Below are 17,683 nucleotides of genomic sequence, written 5' to 3'. Positions count from 1 at the left end.
ATTAGGCTCAGTGGCCCTTTATTAGGTACACCTAATGGCCTGCTCATTAATGCAAATATCTAATCAGCCAATCATTTGTCAGTAATTCATTGCATAAAAGCATGCAGACATGGTCACGAAGATCAGTTGTTGTTCAGACCACACATCAGAGTGGGGAAGCAATATGTTCTAAGTGACCTTGACCGTGCCAGATGGGTGGTTTAAGTATCTCAGAAGCTGGTGATCTCCTGGGCTTTTCAGCCACAGCAGTCTCAAGAGTTTACAGAGAATGGTGCAAAAAACTGAAAAAACATCCAGTGAGTGTCAGTTCTGTGGGCAAAAACACCTTGTTAATAAGAGCGGTCAGAGGAGAATGGTCAGGCTGGTTCAAGCTGACAGGAAGGTGGCAGTTACTGAAACAAACACTCATTACAACAGTGGTGTGCAGAAGATCATCTCTGAACACATAACACGGCGATAGCAGCAGCAGTACTCACAACATGCTGGAGGAACTCAGAAGGTCGGGCAGCATCCGTGGAAAAGGTCTGTCGACGTTTCGGGCCAGAACCCTTCGTCAGGACTCAGGGTTCCGGCCCAAAACGTCTCAACCATCAGGCTCTTGAACCAAAGGGGATAACTTCACTCAGCTTTAGTTGCCCCATCTTTGAAAGGTTCCCATAACCAAAGGACTCACTTTCAGAGACTCTTCATCTCATATTCTCAATATTTATTGCTTATTTATTTAAAACTATTATTCCTTCTTTTTGTATTTGCACAGTTTGTTATCTTCTGCACTCTGGTTGAACACTCTAGTTGAGCAGTCTTTTATTGATTCTGTTATGGGTTATTATTTTATAGATTTATTAATTGTGCCAACAAGAAAATGAATCTGTGTTGTATATAGTAACATATATGTACTTTGATAATAGAAGTTACTTTGAACACACACTCAGTGGCTGCTTGATTAATAATAATGATAAAAGAATGAAGTGGCCACTGAGTGTACATATATTGTTCCTGTGAGTGGCAGAACTAATTTCCTCTCTCTCTCTATCCACTTGGAGTAATTGTTCTTTCTTATCAGCCTTGTGTGATTCTGATGCCATTCATTAGAACCCTGAGGAGGTGTGATTACTAGAGTAAGTGATTTTTGTGTGTCTTCCAACTTAGGGACAAAATTGACTTATGGATATTTGTAAAAAACAGAACCAATTTGTTAGGCGGAGGTGGCCTATATTAAAGTGGGTCGAGGAACAGAAGATGATGATGTTTTCTATTTTTGGGACTATGCAATTAGTGTGCCATTTGATTGCCACATTTCCCACACTGCAGCAGATTCTAACTTCAAAAGTACTTTGGAACTACATCAAAAATGACCTGCTGAGAGAGCTCCAGCATTTTCTGCTTTTCTTTTGAATTCCAGCATCTGCAGTATCTTCCTTTTTCAGTCAGTGGCCTTTTATCTTTTTTATTTAAAGGGAAGGGTTGAGTAGGATAGAGCTTTGTTCCCTAGAGCATAAGAGAATGAGGGGAGATTTGATATACCCATACAAAATTTTGAGGAGTATAGATCAGGTTAATGCAAGCAGACTTTTTCCACTGTTGTTGGGTGAGGCTGCAACTAGAGGTCATGGGTTAAGAGTGAAAGGTGAAATGTTTAATGCCAACATGAGGGGGAACCTGCTCACGCAGATAGTGGTGAGAGTGTGGAATGAGCTGTCAGCACAAGTAGTGCATGCAAGCTCGATTTCAATGTTTAGGAGAAGTATGGATGGGAGGGCTATGTTCCGGGTGCAAGCCAAGGTGATTAGTCAGAATAATAGTCAGGCACAGACTAGAAAGGCCGAAGGGCCAGTTTCTGTGCTGTAATATTCTATCTCTGTGTGACCCAATTTCCACAATGAAATACATCAGCATCTTGAAATGCATACCTTTGAAGGCAGTACAAGCGGAAAAGGGTGTCAAGAAGATTAAGATCCACAGTCACACGGCACAAAAGGAAAGTTGGAAGTAAATTTATTATCAAAGCACGTACATATCACCTATACAACTGTGAGATTCGTTTTCCTGTGAGCAATAGGATCAATGAAAGACTGCACCCAACAGGATGCACAGGCAACGAATGTGCAGAAGATAAACCATGCAAATTCAAAAGGAAAGGGGAAATAAAAGAATAATAGTAATAAATAAATAAGCAATAAATACTGAGAACATGAAATGAAAAGTCCTTGAAAGGGAGTCCATAGGCTGTGGGAATAGTGCAGTGATGGGGCAAGTGAAGTTGAATGAAGTTATCCTCTTTGCTTCAAGAGGTTGATGGTTGAGGGGTAATAACTAGTTATGTTTTTCCTGAGGCTCCTGTACCTCCTTCCTGATGGCAGCAGCGGGAAGAGAGCATGGCCTGGGTGGTGGGAGCCTTTGATGACTGTTGCTGCCTTCCTGTGACAATGCTCTATGTAGATGAGTTCAGTAGTGGGGAGGGCTTTATCTGTGATGGACTGGGCCGTATCCACTACTTTTTGTAGGCTTTTCTATACAAGACCATTGGTGTTTTCATACCAGGCCTTGATGGAACAAGATAAAATACTCTCCACTGCACAACTGTAGAAGTTTGCCAAAGTTTTAGATGACAAGCCAAATCTTCGCAAGCTTCCTCTTACTCTGTACTTTCTTCCGAATTGCCTTAAGTGCTGGATTGAGAAATTTAAATCTGCTGACTCTCCCCACCCCGATCCTCCGATGAGGACAGGCTCATGGACGTCTGGTTTTCCCTCCTGAAGTCAATTATCAGCTCTGGGGTCTTGCTGACATTGAGTAAGAGGTTGTTGTGACACCACCCAGTCACATTTTCAGTCTCTCTCCTATATGCTGATTCGTCACCACTTTGACTTGGCCAGTGACAGTGGTGTCGTCAGCAAACCGGAATATGGAATCGGAGCAGTACTCGGCCGCACAGTCATAAAGTGAGTAGAGCCTGTTGGGCACCTGAGATTGTGGAGGAGATGTTGCTGCCAATTTGAACAGACCGGGGTTGGCAAGCGAAGAAATCGAGGATCCATTTGCACAAGGAGGTATTTAGGCCAAGGTCTTGGTCGTTATTGATTAGTTCTGAGGAGATGATAGTACTGAATGCCAAGCTGTAGTCAAGACGTTTAAGCAGAACGTTTACAAACCATGGTGCAAACACGATTGATCAGAATCAACACTGGGATGGGGAAATTCAGTTATTTGGTGAGACGTGAGAATCTGAGTTTATTCTGAAAAAGCTGAGGAGTTGTTCAGCAGTACGGTAGGGTGGGATATAGAGAAGGCTGAGAAGTCCTGGGGCAGTACGGTAGAGTGGGAGTTAGATAAACCTGAGGGGTCCTGGGGCAGTACGGTAGAGTGAGAGTCAGTGAAAGCTGAGGGGTCCTGGGGCAGTACAGTAGAGTGGGAGTCAGTGAAAGCTGAGGGGTCCTGGGGCAGTACGGTAGAGTGGGAGTTAGATAAACCTGAGAGGTCCTGGGGCAGTATGGTAGAGTGGGAGTCAGTGAAAGCTGAGGGGTCCTGGGGCAGTATGGTAGAGTGGGAGTCAGTGAAAGCTGAGGGGTCCTGGGGCAGTACGGTAGAGTGGGAGTCAGTGAAAGCTGAGGGGTCCTGGGGCAGTACAGTAGAGTGGGAGTTACTCAGCAGATCAGGCAGCATCTATGGAAATGAATAAACGGTCGACGTTTCTCTTCTTCAGGACTGAGAAGGAAGGGGGAAATGCCAGAATAAAAAAGGGTGGGGGGAGGGGAAGGAGGCTAGCTGGAAGGTGATTGTTGATAGGTGGGTGGGAAAGGTAAAGGGCTGGAGAAGAAGGAATATGATAGGAGAGGAAAGTGGAATATAGGAGAAAGGGAAGGAGGAGGGGACCCAGGGGAAAGTAATAGGCAGGTAAAAAAAAGTTAAATCGTCAGAGTTGTGGGGGGGGGGGGGATTTTTTACCAGAAGGAAAAATCAATATTCATACCATCAGGTTGGAGGTTACTCAGAATGTGTAGCCACCAACCTGATGGTGTTGTTCCTCCACCCTGAGGGTGGGCTCATCTTGGTACAAGAGAAGGCCGTGGATGAACAGTCGGAACAGGAATGGGAATCGAAATTAAAATGTTTGGCTTGTGGCGGATGCAACTGTGGTTCTCAACGAAGCGGTAACTGGAGGTCATGGTCCAACAGTGAAAGGTGAAATGTTTAAGGGGGACATGAAGGGGAACTTCTTCACTCAGTGAGTGGTGAGAGTGCAGAACAAGCTGCCAGTGGAAGTGGTGGTTGCAGGTTCAATTTCAAAGATTCAAAATACATTTATTATCGAAGTATGTAGGCAGTACACAACCCTGAGATTCGTCTTCCCACAGACAGGCATGAATTTCAAAATTTAAGAGAAATTTGGATAGATGACATGGATGGGAGGGTTATGAAGGGTTATGGGACTAGATGGAACAATGGTTCAGCATGGACTAGATGGGCCAAAAGGTCTGTTTCTGTGCTGTAGTGCTTATGCCTCTGTAAGCTTATGCTAGCAAGATAGTTCTCATAAACCTGATACTAATTTCTCCATTAAGCTGGGTAATTCTACACACAAGTGAGTACAACATCATTACTACAGTTAGACACCTCTAATCTGGAAATCTTTAAAGATGGATGAAAGCACAGCAGAGTTACGCCTGGCTGATCCATTTTGTGAGCTCGACTTGACTCAGTGCTGTTTTTGTTTCTATGGGATGGCTGTGTAAGACCATCGAGTCTGACCCACCAATCAACCATGCCCGATTCCTTACAACCCCATTCTTGCCCAATTCTCCCTGCAACCTTTAACAATCAAGAACCTATCAATCTTTGCCTTACATCCACCCAATGACCTGGCCTCCACAGCCATCTGTGGCAATAAATTCCACAGATTCACCGCCCTCTGGCTAATTACTCCTTATTTCTGTTCCAAAGGGACATCTTTCTATTCCGAGGCTGTGCCCTCAGATCCTAAACTCTCCTACTAATGGAAACACCCTCTCCACATCCACCCTATCTGGGCCTTTTCATATTTCTTCCCCCTCTCCCCACCTGTCATGTATAGATCCAGAGACATCAAATGCTATTTATTTATTTGTTGGTACTCTGACACCCCCAGCTGTAACAGCACCGTGCTAATGGCTGCCCACTACACTAATGCTTTCTTTCCCGAGAACCTCCTCTGGAGCCTCTCCAGGGCCAATGCATACAACAGCCAACCTGTATACATATGCTCGAAGAACCAAAATGGCTCAAGAAGGGAAATGAATTGGTGTTTATTGTGCCATTACAAACCACAATCAGAATCAGGTTTATTTTCTCTGATGTCTGTCAGAGAATTGTTGTTTTGTGGCAGCAGTACAGTACAATATATAAAAAGATTACTGTAAGTTACAGTAAGAAATAGAAACAAAATAAATAAGTCGTAAAAGAAGAGAACAAATAGTGAGGTAGTGTTCATGGGTTCATTGTCCATTTAGAAATCTGATTGTGGAGGATTAGATTATTTACATTAGATTAAATTAGATTATGAGGACACGCAGTCCTCTTTTATTGTCATTTAGTAATGCATGCGTTAAGAAATTATACAATTTGTTCCTCCAGAATGATATCATAGAAACACAAGACAAACCAAGACTTAAAATACTACAAAAAACACATACTTATAACATATAGTTACAACAGTGCAAAGCAATACCGTAACTTGATGAGGAACAGACCATGGGCACGGTAAAAAAAAGTCTCAAAGTCTCTCGAAAGTCCCATCATCTCACGCAGACAGTTGAAGGGAGAAACTCTCCCTGCCATGAGCTTCCAGCGCCACAAACTTGCCGATGCAGCATCCTGGTAGCACCAACCACGGTCCGACTCCGAGTCCGTCTGAAAACTTTGAGCCTCCGACATCAAGCACCGAGCACCATCTCTGCTGAGCGCTTCGACCCCAGCCCCGGCAACAAGCAATAGGCAAAGCCGAGGATTTGGGGCCTTCCCCTCCGGAGATTCTCGATTGCACAGTAGCAGTGGCAGCGAAGCAGGCATTTCAGAAGTTTCTCCAGATGTTCCTCCGTGCTTCTCAGGTCTGTCTCCATCAAATCAGGATTGTGCATGGCCCCTATTTAACAAATATGATATCAATTCGGAGCGGCCGTGTGCGCTGCGTCGCGCCACCATCTTCTCCTCCCCTCCCCAGAAGAAGCTGTTCCTAAAACATTAAGTGTGTGTCTTCAGACTTCGTGTACCTCTTCATTGGTGGTAGTATTGAGAAGAGTGCATGTCCTTGGTGGTGAGAGTCCTTCATGATAGATGCCGCCTTGTGTTTTGAAGATGTCCTTGTTGGTGGGGAGGGTTATGCCTATGATGGAGCTGGTTGAGTCTACAAACCTCTGCAGCTTTTTCAGATCTTGTCCATACCAGACAGTGAGGCAACCAGTCAGAATGTTCTCCACGGTACATCTGTAGAAATTTGTTAGGGTACCACATTGTTGAATTGTTGAACGAAACGTGGATTTTCTTACTCATTGAGTGGGCATGTACTTCACAAGATGAGCCAGCAGTTAATTGCTCAACCCTAGTTGCTCTGAGAGGATGCTGGTGAGCCGCCATCTTGAGCCACTGCAGTTCTTGGGGTGTATGTGTACAGTCTGATTGTCTCATGGTCACCATTGCTATAAAAATGCTACCAGTGCTTCATAATCCCAGATCAAGCCAATAAATAACTTAATCGCTATGTTACTGTAACCACAATGCAACCTTCTACATTGCCTTACAGAGTAATACAGCACGGACATCATTTTCACACAGAGCTTGGCGGGTTTATGAAACGATTTGCCGGGGGAGTGGTAGAAACAGGTACATTTAAGAGACATGAACAGAAAAGTAAACAAACAGAAGAGGTTTAGAGACTATTCACCAAATTCAGGCAGCGGAGACTAGCTCAGACAGACATTTTGGTTGGTATGGACGAGTGGTATCCAAAGTGTTCTATACGAAGGGCCTGAGGTGTTGTTGAGGATCCCTACCACCCAGACCACAATCACTTTGACCCACTACAGTCAGGACGGAGGTACAGGAGCGTCAGGACTAGGACTGCCAGACAGGGTAACACCTTCTTCCCTTTGTCTGTGAGACTAATGAATACCCTACTACCATCAAGGTCTTGTCACTAAGACTGCAAGCTGTTTAAAGTTCAAAGAAAATTTATTATCAAAGTACTTATATGTCACTGTATACAAACCTGAGATTCATTTTCTTGCGGGCATGCTCTATAAATCCATAGAATAATAACCATAACAGAATCAATGAAAAACACACCAACTTGGGTGTTCAACCAATGTGCAGAAGACAACAAACTGTTTGATATATACCTGTGCATTTCACATACATTGTGAATTATATTTCATTAACTTATTTTGAAATACTTTTGTTTTCTGTGCTGTGTGTGATATGTGTATTGTGAATGCACCGTAGTCTGGAGGAATGTTGTTCTGTTTGGCCGTATAGACGCACAGTCAGATGACAGTGAACTTGAACTTAAGGACTTGTCTCTGTATTGTATAATCAATGACTCTAATTTAACTCACAACATAAGGTTTCTGAATATGGAATTGAACTCTGAGTAATTGATGTCGTACATGGGACACTGCTGATCACTGCCTTCCAATTTCTACCCAGCTAGACGCAGGCAGAGATGAAGAGGAGGTGTTTTATGATTTATCAGTTGCAGTGGATAACAGGCTGTTCCCCACCAAGGACCCGGTGGCAGGTAGGTTGACAGACCTGGGTATTACTCGTGTTCACGCTGCTTAAAAGAGGGAGAGGAGGAGGAGGCAGACAGGGAAGGACATGTGACATTGTTTGACAGTATGCTGACCCTGAGTCTAAAATAACATTCCTCGATCACAAGGTAAGACTTAACAATTCAGTGAAAGTTCACACACAAAATGCTGCAGGTACTCAGCAGGTCAGGAAGCGTCTATGGAGAGGAATAAGGAATCAGTGTTGCAGGACTGGAAAGGAATGGGGGGAAAGCTAGAATAAGTAGACTGGGGGAGGAGAAGGTGATAGGTGAGACCATGTGAGGGGGAAGGTAGGTGTGATGGGGGGGGGAATGAAGTGAGAAACTGGGAGGTGATAGGTGGAAAAGGTAAAGGGCTGAAGAAGAAGGAATCTGATAGGAGAGGAGAGTGGACCGTGGGAGAAGGGGAAGGAGGAAGGGCACTAGAGGGAGGTAATGAGTAGGTAAGGAGAAGAGAAACGTTAAGAGGGAAATCAGGATGGAGAACAGAAGAAGAGAGAAGGAGGAGGGGATGGGTGGGGGAGAGAGAGGTTCACAGTTTTCTGTGGCATACCCGAGTCCTCCAGCTCTGAGATGAGAGCTCTTATTGGTCAAGGTTTAAGTTTTAGAAGAAGTAGACTTGCACTTGTACAGCAGCAGCTAGATATCAGAGAAGGATCACAGCTGGAAGTCTTTGAGAACAGGAGAGATATGAATAAGATTGAAAGATTGCAAAAATAATTTACACAGATGTTGGCTGGACTTGAGGACCTGAATAAAAGGGAAAGGTTCAATAGGTTACGATTTTATTTCCTAGAGCACAGGAGAATGAGGGGAGATTTGATCAAGGTATATAAAAATGTGAGGGGTACATATAGGGTAAATCCAAGCAGACTTTTTCCACTGAGGTTGGGTGAGGCTAGAACTAGAGGTCATGGGTTAAGAGTGAAAGGTGAAATGTTTAAGGGGAGGCCAAGTGATCAGAATCAGAATCATGTTTAATATCACTGGTATATGTCATGAAATTTGTTAACTTTATGGCAGCAGTACAATGATAAATAGATATAGATACGTATATTTAAAGCATATTCTTGTTTACTGAGGGCATCAAAGGTGACAGGGAGAAGGCAGGAGAATGGGATGGACAGGGATAATAAATCAGCCTGATGGAATGGTGGAGCAGACTCGATGGGCCAAATGGCCTAATTCTGCTCCCTTGTCTTATAGCCTAAATATAAAAAATTACTGAATTGCATACTTCATGGTGCTACTACATGATATTTGCATGTTTCACTGAAAGTAAAACACAAACTAAGACTCTCGTCACTTGAGGTCACATAATTTAATAAAGTCTAGGGACTCTGTTATGCCTGAGAATCTGCTGGTTCATCACTACATTATGGAAAATTATTACGATATGTTAACCATTTTTACAGATGGTTCAAAACATATTTTAACTGGGAATGTTGGTGTGGCTGTTCTTGTGCCTGAATTACAAGTAACAACAGAGAAACTTCTTACTAACCATTTATCAGTATATACAGCAGAATTGATGGCCATCATTTTGGGCTTACAGTGGGTGGAGGAAATTTGTCCTTGCAAAGTTGTAATTTGTTCAGATTCCTTTTCGGTTTTGATGAGTCTTAAAACAGGTCATTCTAGCAGAAGGTCAGATTTACTGTTGCAAGCTCTTCAGATTTTATTTCATATTCAAAGTATTGGTTTACATGTCTTTTCCTTATGGGTCCCTGCATACAGAGGTGTTGAGGGGAATGAGTAGGTTGATGTTTAGCTAAAAAAAGGCTGTTAAAAGTTCAACAGCAAATCACAAGCCAAGAGGTTGGTAGAGTTAAGATTTAGGGGCTTATGGCAAGACTAGTAGGATAAAGGGCGTAAGGGGAGATACCGTTAAAGAATACATGAAATTGTTGGGCTTATGGGAGAAGGGAGTAAAACAAGGAGGAAAAGAATTATATTGACGACTTAGAATCGGGCGTACTATTCCTCATATCTTGTTGGGAATCATTATTCTGGGGTGTGTAGGTTTTGTCATCATTATGAAACAGTTGAACATATACTATTACAGTGTGAAACAAATAAGATTAAAAGAAATCTTTGGGGGTTGATAGTTTTCCTTCAAAAAAATTAAGTTATGCGAGTGACTTGAATTTAATTCACAGCATTGTCTTTCACTACGTACAATCTATAGGGCTTTTGGGGGAAATTTAGCTTCCATTGAAAAAGTAGCAGTGAGAGTTTTATTTCCCAATTCTCTACGCCACACTCCAGTCCAGTTGGTGGCATTAATGCACCTTTAAATTGGACTGCCAACTGCCATTAAAAGTCAAAGGAAGAAGAAGGCAGCTCATGTCATTTTAGACTCCCATCCTTTTATTGCAACTAGTTTTATGTTTTGAAGTTGCAAAACATAACAGATGGCATCAAGGAGCAAATGTTTCTTTGTTCATCTTCTCATCTTCATCTTCTTCTGATGTACCAGGGCACAGTGAACCTGACCTCAGTTTATTGGCAGACTCCACTGACTCTGTGGGTGATGACTCAGAGTCTGAAGATCAGGTAACAGCATCCAGTTAAATCCGTTTCTCCTCACCATTTCCCCTCCCTACACCACCTCCATTTACTGTGTTTTATGAAAGACAATAACATTTGGAATCGCATTCCTCCCACTAGAGTGAGTACGGGATTAAATTCCAGGGTTATTATCTGGAGGTTGGCATCAGTAATGTTAACCATGAAAATATAGGATTGTAGAAAAGCCCAGTTCATTATAATCTTTTCAGAAGGAAATATGCTACCTGGATCACACAGGACCCAGGAACTGGTAGAGGCAGGTACAATTATAATATTTAAAAGGCATATAGACAGGTATTTGGACAGGGAAGGTTTAAACCAGCGGTTCCCAACCTTTTTTGTGCCACAGAGCCTTTAACCATGGACCCCAGGTTGGAAACCCTGTGTTTAGGGGGATTTGGGCCAAACAGGGCAAAATCATCCAAAGGATCCAAGGCACATGAAGCCCATGAACTAATTGTCAGGAAATGGAGCTAGCATAGATACGTACCATGGTTGACATGGACACCACACACAACAATGCCAGAGGAACTCAGCAGATCAGGCAGCATCTGTGGAGGGGAATAAACAGTTGATGTTTCAGGCCAAAGCCTTTCGTCAGGACTGGGTTGCTCCTGCATTTTGTAAGTGATGCTCAAAATATTCACCAGCCGCAGAAACTCGTGTGTTTTGGCATGGTTATGAAGGGCCGAAGGGCCTTTGGCAGTGCTGGACCATGCTCTAACTCTATGACTCAACGCCATGGGTAAAGACAGCACAGAAAAGATTCACGAGTCTTTGGAGGGTTTGGATTATAAGGAGATTTTGATTTATTTAGAGATACAGCACAGAACAGACACTTCCCGCCCAATGAATGGTACCCCCAGCAACCCACCTATTTCACCCTCGCCTAATCACAGGACAATTTACAATGAACAATTGACCTACTAACCGGTATGTCCTTGGAATGTGGGAGGAAACCAGAGAACCTTGAAGAAATCCACACAGTCACTGGGAGAACATACAAACTCCTTACAGACGGCGTCAGAACTGAACTCTGAACTCCGGCGCACTGAGCTGTAATAGCGTCGTGCTAGCCACTGCGCTACCGCGGCGCCCCGTTCTCCTGAGTCGCTGGATGGCCTGAGATCGTGTTCCCCGGAGCACAGGAGGCTGAGGGCCAACCTTACTGAGGTTCATAAAATCAGGAGGGGCGCAGATAAGGTAATGATCACAGACGTTTCCCAGAGTAGGGAGTCTAAAGCTAGAGGCCGAGAGGCAAAACATTTTAAAGGGATTTATCTGAAAAGTAAGATTTTCACACAGAGGGTGGTGGGTATATGGAACGAGCTGCCAGAGGATGGGATAGGGGCAGGTACAGTTACGATGTTTAAGGGACATTGGGATAGGTGTATGAATAGAAAAGGTTTATTCATTTATTAATTGAGATACAGTGCGGAGTAAGTTTTCCGGCCCTTCGAGCCCCGCTGCCCAGCAATCCCCCGATTTAATCCTAACCTGATTACAAGGATCAATTAAACTGCCAACCAGTAGGCCTTTGGGCTGTGGGAGGAAACCAGAGCGCCCAGAGGAAATCCAGGTGGTCACGGGGAGAACGTACAAACTCCTTACAGGCAGTGGCGGGAATTGAACCCGGATCACCTACACTGTAAAGCGTTGTGCTAACCACTATGCTACTGTGCCTCCCCTATAGGCAGGGGTTCCTAACCTGGGGCCCACAGACCCCTCAGTTAATGGTAGGGGTCCATGGCTTAAAGAAGGCTGGGAACCCCAGGTTTAGAGGGATACGGGCCAAAAGCAGGCAGATGGGACAAGTCTAGACTGGAATGATTAGCGGTGGTGGAGATCAGCCAAAGGGCCGATTACTGTGCTGTATAGTTCCATGTCTGTGATACGTCGCAGTCCACTTTAGACAGTTGGTGTTGTATCCACCTTGCTTAGCCTGCCATCCCGTCTCGCAGCCCAACAGACTGCTGAGACCTCTGGTGGATCACCAATTCTTATATGCCATCTGAAGTAATTGTTATTACCTTTTCTGCATGGCAACGGTGTCTCTGTCTCTCTGCCGAAGTGCAATGAAGTGATCCTGTAAGAATTCACAGCACTAGTTTCATCACCCAAAACTCAGGCCAAGAGTTAGGGTCACTGCTTGACTCAAAGTTCAAGGTACATCTATTTTCAAACTATGTATACTATATACAATCTGTAGATTCATCTCTTTACAAGCAGCCACAAAAGAAATAAACCCAATTGAACCTATTAAAAGAGACCATTAAACACCCAATGTGCAGGCAAACGATAAAAGTAAGCAAATAACACTCGGAGCTGAAGATCACGAAAGTGAGTCCACAGCCACGAATACAGTTGTCCCTGCAGGAGCCCGTTAGTTGCAGACCACAGCCTCAGTTCAGTGCAGAGATGAACAAACCTCAAGGAAAATGTATGTACTGTATAGCATTCAGTAGCTCTGTGACTCCAGACCTGTGCAATGCCTGAGACCTTGATGAGGTTTTTCCATTTCCCTTTGTTCACCAGATGAATGAAGTGCCTACTGCAGCAGAGGACAGTAAAACAGAAGGTCAGTACTGAAGCTTGCAGTGGCAGAGGAAGGCTGGATGTGTCGGGTGAGGACAGCAGCAGATTGTGGGGGGTGGGGGGATGCACGCCAGCAGCCGTGGTATGTTGGCCCATGTCTGATTTTAAAAAGATGATGAACGCTCCAGTCACCAGGAATAAAAGTGACGCGAGAGCAGAAAGAAGCCACTCGTTGTGAAATCTGTTCCCCTCCTCATGTCACCACAGCAGCAAACCCCTCTTACTTACATAGAAAAGGCTATTTGGCCCACAGGGTCCCTGCTGGCCTCCAACACAGTAATCCCATCAAGCCCCACTCCTCCTTTTATCCCGTCCCCATCACCTTCTTATTCTGGCTTCTTCCCCCTTCCTTCCCAGTCCTGAGGAAGGGTCACAGCCCAAAACGTCGACTGTTTATTCTCCTCCATAGATGCTGCCTGACCTGCTGAGTTTCTCCAGTGTTCTTTGTGTGCTGCTCAAGATCTCCACCATCGCAGAGTCTCGGGTCCTATTCCTCTGCCCTTTTATAGCCCAAACTCTCTCACAGGCCCATCCACTTACTTGTGTTTTTAGTTTAAGAGACCTAGTCGTTGAGCAGTACATCACAGTCGCAGGCCCTTCCGCCCATCTCGGCTGTGCCAAACTATTATACTGCTTAGTCCCATCAATCTGCACCCAGACCATCACCCTCCATACCCCTCCCGTCCTTGTTCCTATCCAAACTTCTCTTCAATGTTGCAATCAGACCCAAGTCCACCACTTCCACTGGCAGCTCATTCCACACGCTCAGCACCCTCTGGCTGAAGAAGATCCCCCTCAGGTCCCCTTGAACATTTCACCTTTTGCCCTTAACCCATGACCTCTAGATCTAGTAAACACAATACTCAAAGTGGACTGCAAATTACTTATTTTCATTATGTAAATATATCGAGAACATGAGATGAAGTGTCCTTGAAAGTGAGTCCATAGTTTGTGAGAACAGTTCAGTGATGGGGCTGTTTGTGTGATCGTGCCAGGCACAGACTGACTGTTGCACTTGCTTGCATTCCAGCAGCAACATAACAAACGTCAAATTCAAAAGTTCAAAGTAAGTCTAGTATCAAAATACATATACGTCACCATATGCAACATTGAGATTCACTGCTTTGTGGGCACACTCAATAAATCCAGTAACCGTAATAGAATCAATGAAAGAACGCACTAAGAGGGCGGACAACCAGTGTGCAAAAAACAACAAAAGGAATACAAAAGGAAAGAAAACAAAAAGAAATAATAATAATGATAATAAATAAATAAGCAAAATATATCGAGAACATGAGATGAAGTGTCCTTGAAAGTGAGTCCATAGTTTGTGAGAACAGTTCAGTGATGGGGTGAGTAAAGTTGAGTGAAGTTATCCCCTTTGATTCTGGAGCCTGATAGTTAAGGGATAATAACTGTTCCTTAACCTGGTGGTGTAAATCCTAAGGTTCTTGTACCTTCTTCCTGATGGCAGCAGCGAGAAGGGAGCGTGACCTGTGTGGTGGGCGTCCCTGCTGACGGATGCTGCTTTCCTGCAATAAAGCTCAGTGTAGATGGGCTCAATGGTGGAGAGGCCTTTACCTGTGATGGACTGGGCCGTATCTACTACTTTTTGTAGAGTTTTCCATTCACGGGCATTAATGTTTCCATACCAGTCTGTGATGCAGCCAGTCAATATATTCCCCTTTGAAGTTCAGAGTTTTAGAGGTCGTGCCGAACCTTCACAAACTTCTAAGGAATTAGAGGCACTGCCATACTTTCTTCGTAAATGCACATACGTGCTGGGCACAGGACAGGTCCTCTGAAATAATAACACTCAAGAATTTAAAGTTATTAACCCTCTCTGCCTCTGATCCCCCGATGAGGACTGTCTCACAGACCTCTGGTTTCTTCCTCCTGCAGTTAATAATCAGCCCCCTGGTCTTGTTGACATTGAGTGAGAGGTTGTTGTTGTGGCACCACTCAGCCAGATTTTCAATCTCCCTTCTCCATGCTGATTGATTCTCACCTTTGATTCAGACTATGACAGTGGTGCCATCAGCAAACTTAAATATGGCATTGGAGCTGTGCTTAGCCTCACGGTCAGAAGTGTTAAGTACTAATAGAACCTGTTCAGAAACACAGCCTTTGCCAACAATTCTTTAAACAATGTGCCTTTCTCTTGCAGAAGATGTGAAGAAGACAGTGACCATCTTTGTTATCGGTAAGCTGCATTCAGAGCGGGGTGCTTGTTTGTTCCTTTCCAACCCTCCTGTGGCTCTACACCTGCCAGAGTATCCACCAGCATATTCATAGAAATGGCCTCTGCACCTTTCCTTTCCAGTCCTGATGAAGGGTCTGAGTCCAAAATGTCAACTGTTCGTTCCTCTCCGTTGATGCTGCCTGACGTGCTGAGTTCCGCCAGCATTTTTTGTGTGCTGCTCAAGCTTTCCAGCATCTTGTGACTTAGAGATATGTGTTGTGTGCTGTAGCTGGGATCCAATCAACCATTTCAACAGCAGAAAGTCTTGCCTTTCTGACACACATGGTTAACCAAGGACATTTGGAGGGAACTTGGAAGAGTTTCGTTTCCCAGAATGGGGTGAGGATATGGAAGCTAGTGCAGTTGTACATTGTGTTATGAGGCCGCATGGAGTATTGTGTTCAGTTTTGGGTGCCTCACCACAGGAAAGATGTTGTTAAAGTGAGAAGAGTGCAGGAAGGATGAACTAAGATGTTGCAAGAACTCAAGGAACTGAGTTTGGAGAGGATGGATTAGGACCAGATCCTTTAGCGTGTAGGAGACTGACAGGTGATCTTGAAGATGTATAAAATCATGACGGGTAGATGGGGTGGATATACTCAGTCTTTTGGGGGATCAGGAACTAGAGGGCAAAGGGTTAAGGTGAGTGGGGAAGGACTTAAGTGGAACGTGAGGGACACATTTTTTTTTACACGAAGAGTGGCATTTGTGTGGAACAAGCTGCCAGAGGAAGTGGCTGAGGCTACTACAATAACAATATTTAAATACAGTGTATGAATTGGAAAGGTTTAGAAGGTAATGGGCAAAGTGCTGACAAATGGGACTGGCTGGGATGGGCACCTTGGTCATCATTGACCAGTTTGGCTGAAAGGCAAAATGAGTCGTGATGAAGGGTCTTGGCCCAAAACATCAACTGTTTATTCATCTCCGTAGACACTGCCTGGCCGGATGAGTTTCTCCACCATTCTGTGTGTGCTGCTCTGGATTCCCAGCATCTGCAGAATCTCTTTGCGTAAACAACCAACATGAATTGCTGAAGTTTTGTTTATAGTTTGCTGTGCTGAGTTCCTGTGGCATTGTGTCTGTGTGTTCATGTGTGAGAGAGAGCGAGAGGATATTGAAATCTACAGCACATTACAGGCCCTTCGGCCCACAATGTTGTGCTGACCACGTAACCTACTCCAGAAACTTCCTAGAATTTCCCTGGCGCATAGCCCTCTATTTTTCTAATCTCCATGTACCTATCTAAGAGCCTCTTAAAAGACCCTATTGTATCCACCTCTACCACCTTCGTTGGCAGTCCATTCCACGTACCAACCATTCTGTGTGTGAAAAACTTACCTCTGCGTCCCCCCTGTACCTACTACCAAGCACCTTAAAACTATGCCTCCTCATGTTAGTCATTTCAGCCCTGGGAAAAAGCCTCTGGCTATCCACACGATCAATGCCTCTCATTACCTTATACACATCCATCAGGTCACCCTCATCCTCCATCGCTCCGAGGAGAAAAGGTGAGGAAGAAGAGAATGCTGTTTAGGAGTTCATGCATTTTCTGCCCTTGTACATAATGTTCCACAGGACTCATCCTCCACTCTCTAACCCGAACCTCTATCACACCCTCTTACCATGCTATCAGTTTGAAGACAGAAATTCACAAATACACATCTCACATGCCATCATTTGCATCCCAAGGCACTGATGCCCGACTACATCAGTGGGAGCACAGACAGCAGCAAACATCCATCACTTTATCATTTTGTGTCCAAGATGATTTCATTTAGTTGGTTGTTCATGCAAAGGCCAGTGACCGAGCAGACTTCTAGTTAACAGTCTTGATGAATGAGATTACATAGTCATAGTCATAGTCATACTTTATTGATCCCAGGGGGGAAATTGGTTTTCGTTACAGTTGCACCATAAATAATAAATAGTAATAGAACCATAAATAGTTAAATAGTAATATGTAAATTATGCCGGTAAATTATGAAATAAGTCCAGGACCAGCCTATTGGCTCAGGGTGTCTGACCCTCCGAGGGAGGAGCTGTAAAGTTTGATGGCCACAGGCAGGAATGACTTCCTATGACGCTCTGTGCTGCATCTCGGTGGAATGAGTCTCTGGCTGAATGTACTCCTGTGCCCAACCAGTACATTATGTAGTGGATGGTGCTTGGTAGTAGGTACAGTACATGCATTGATTGTATATATTTAGTTTGTTGACCTGTATTCCTTTCATAAATTTTAAAAGCAATTTGACATTTCTTCAGGAAATGCTCCGACTTGTCGGAAGGCGCCAGCTAAATTGGAGCAAGCAATGGTTACCTGAAACCCCTGTATCTGCTGCTGCTCTTGGGTGGTCATTTCACAGCATCATCATTGTGTGCCGTCTCATATGACATTGGAGGTCATGGTCTTTCTCACGGCCATGATTGTTCTTGGCTCATTTTTCTGCAGAGGTAGTTTGCTATTGCTTTCT

General features: G+C 44.2%; 1 protein-coding gene across 1 annotated transcript in view; it reads left to right on the top strand.

Annotated features, from left to right (window-relative positions):
* Positions 1-17,683, top strand: part of ak5 (adenylate kinase 5) — a 70,806-nt gene that overhangs the window by 43,843 nt on the left and 9,280 nt on the right. Inside the window, exons 7-10 of the mRNA XM_072274802.1 lie at positions 7,678-7,768; positions 10,281-10,357; positions 12,908-12,950; positions 15,135-15,170. Coding sequence (XP_072130903.1) covers positions 7,678-7,768; positions 10,281-10,357; positions 12,908-12,950; positions 15,135-15,170 — 247 coding nt within the window. The remainder of the gene's footprint in view (positions 1-7,677; positions 7,769-10,280; positions 10,358-12,907; positions 12,951-15,134; positions 15,171-17,683) is intronic.

This window comes from Mobula birostris, chromosome 12, assembly GCF_030028105.1.
Source record: "Mobula birostris isolate sMobBir1 chromosome 12, sMobBir1.hap1, whole genome shotgun sequence".
In the NCBI taxonomy this organism is placed as follows: Eukaryota; Metazoa; Chordata; class Chondrichthyes; order Myliobatiformes; family Myliobatidae; genus Mobula; species Mobula birostris.
This window is presented reverse-complemented; position numbering and strand designations above follow the sequence as displayed.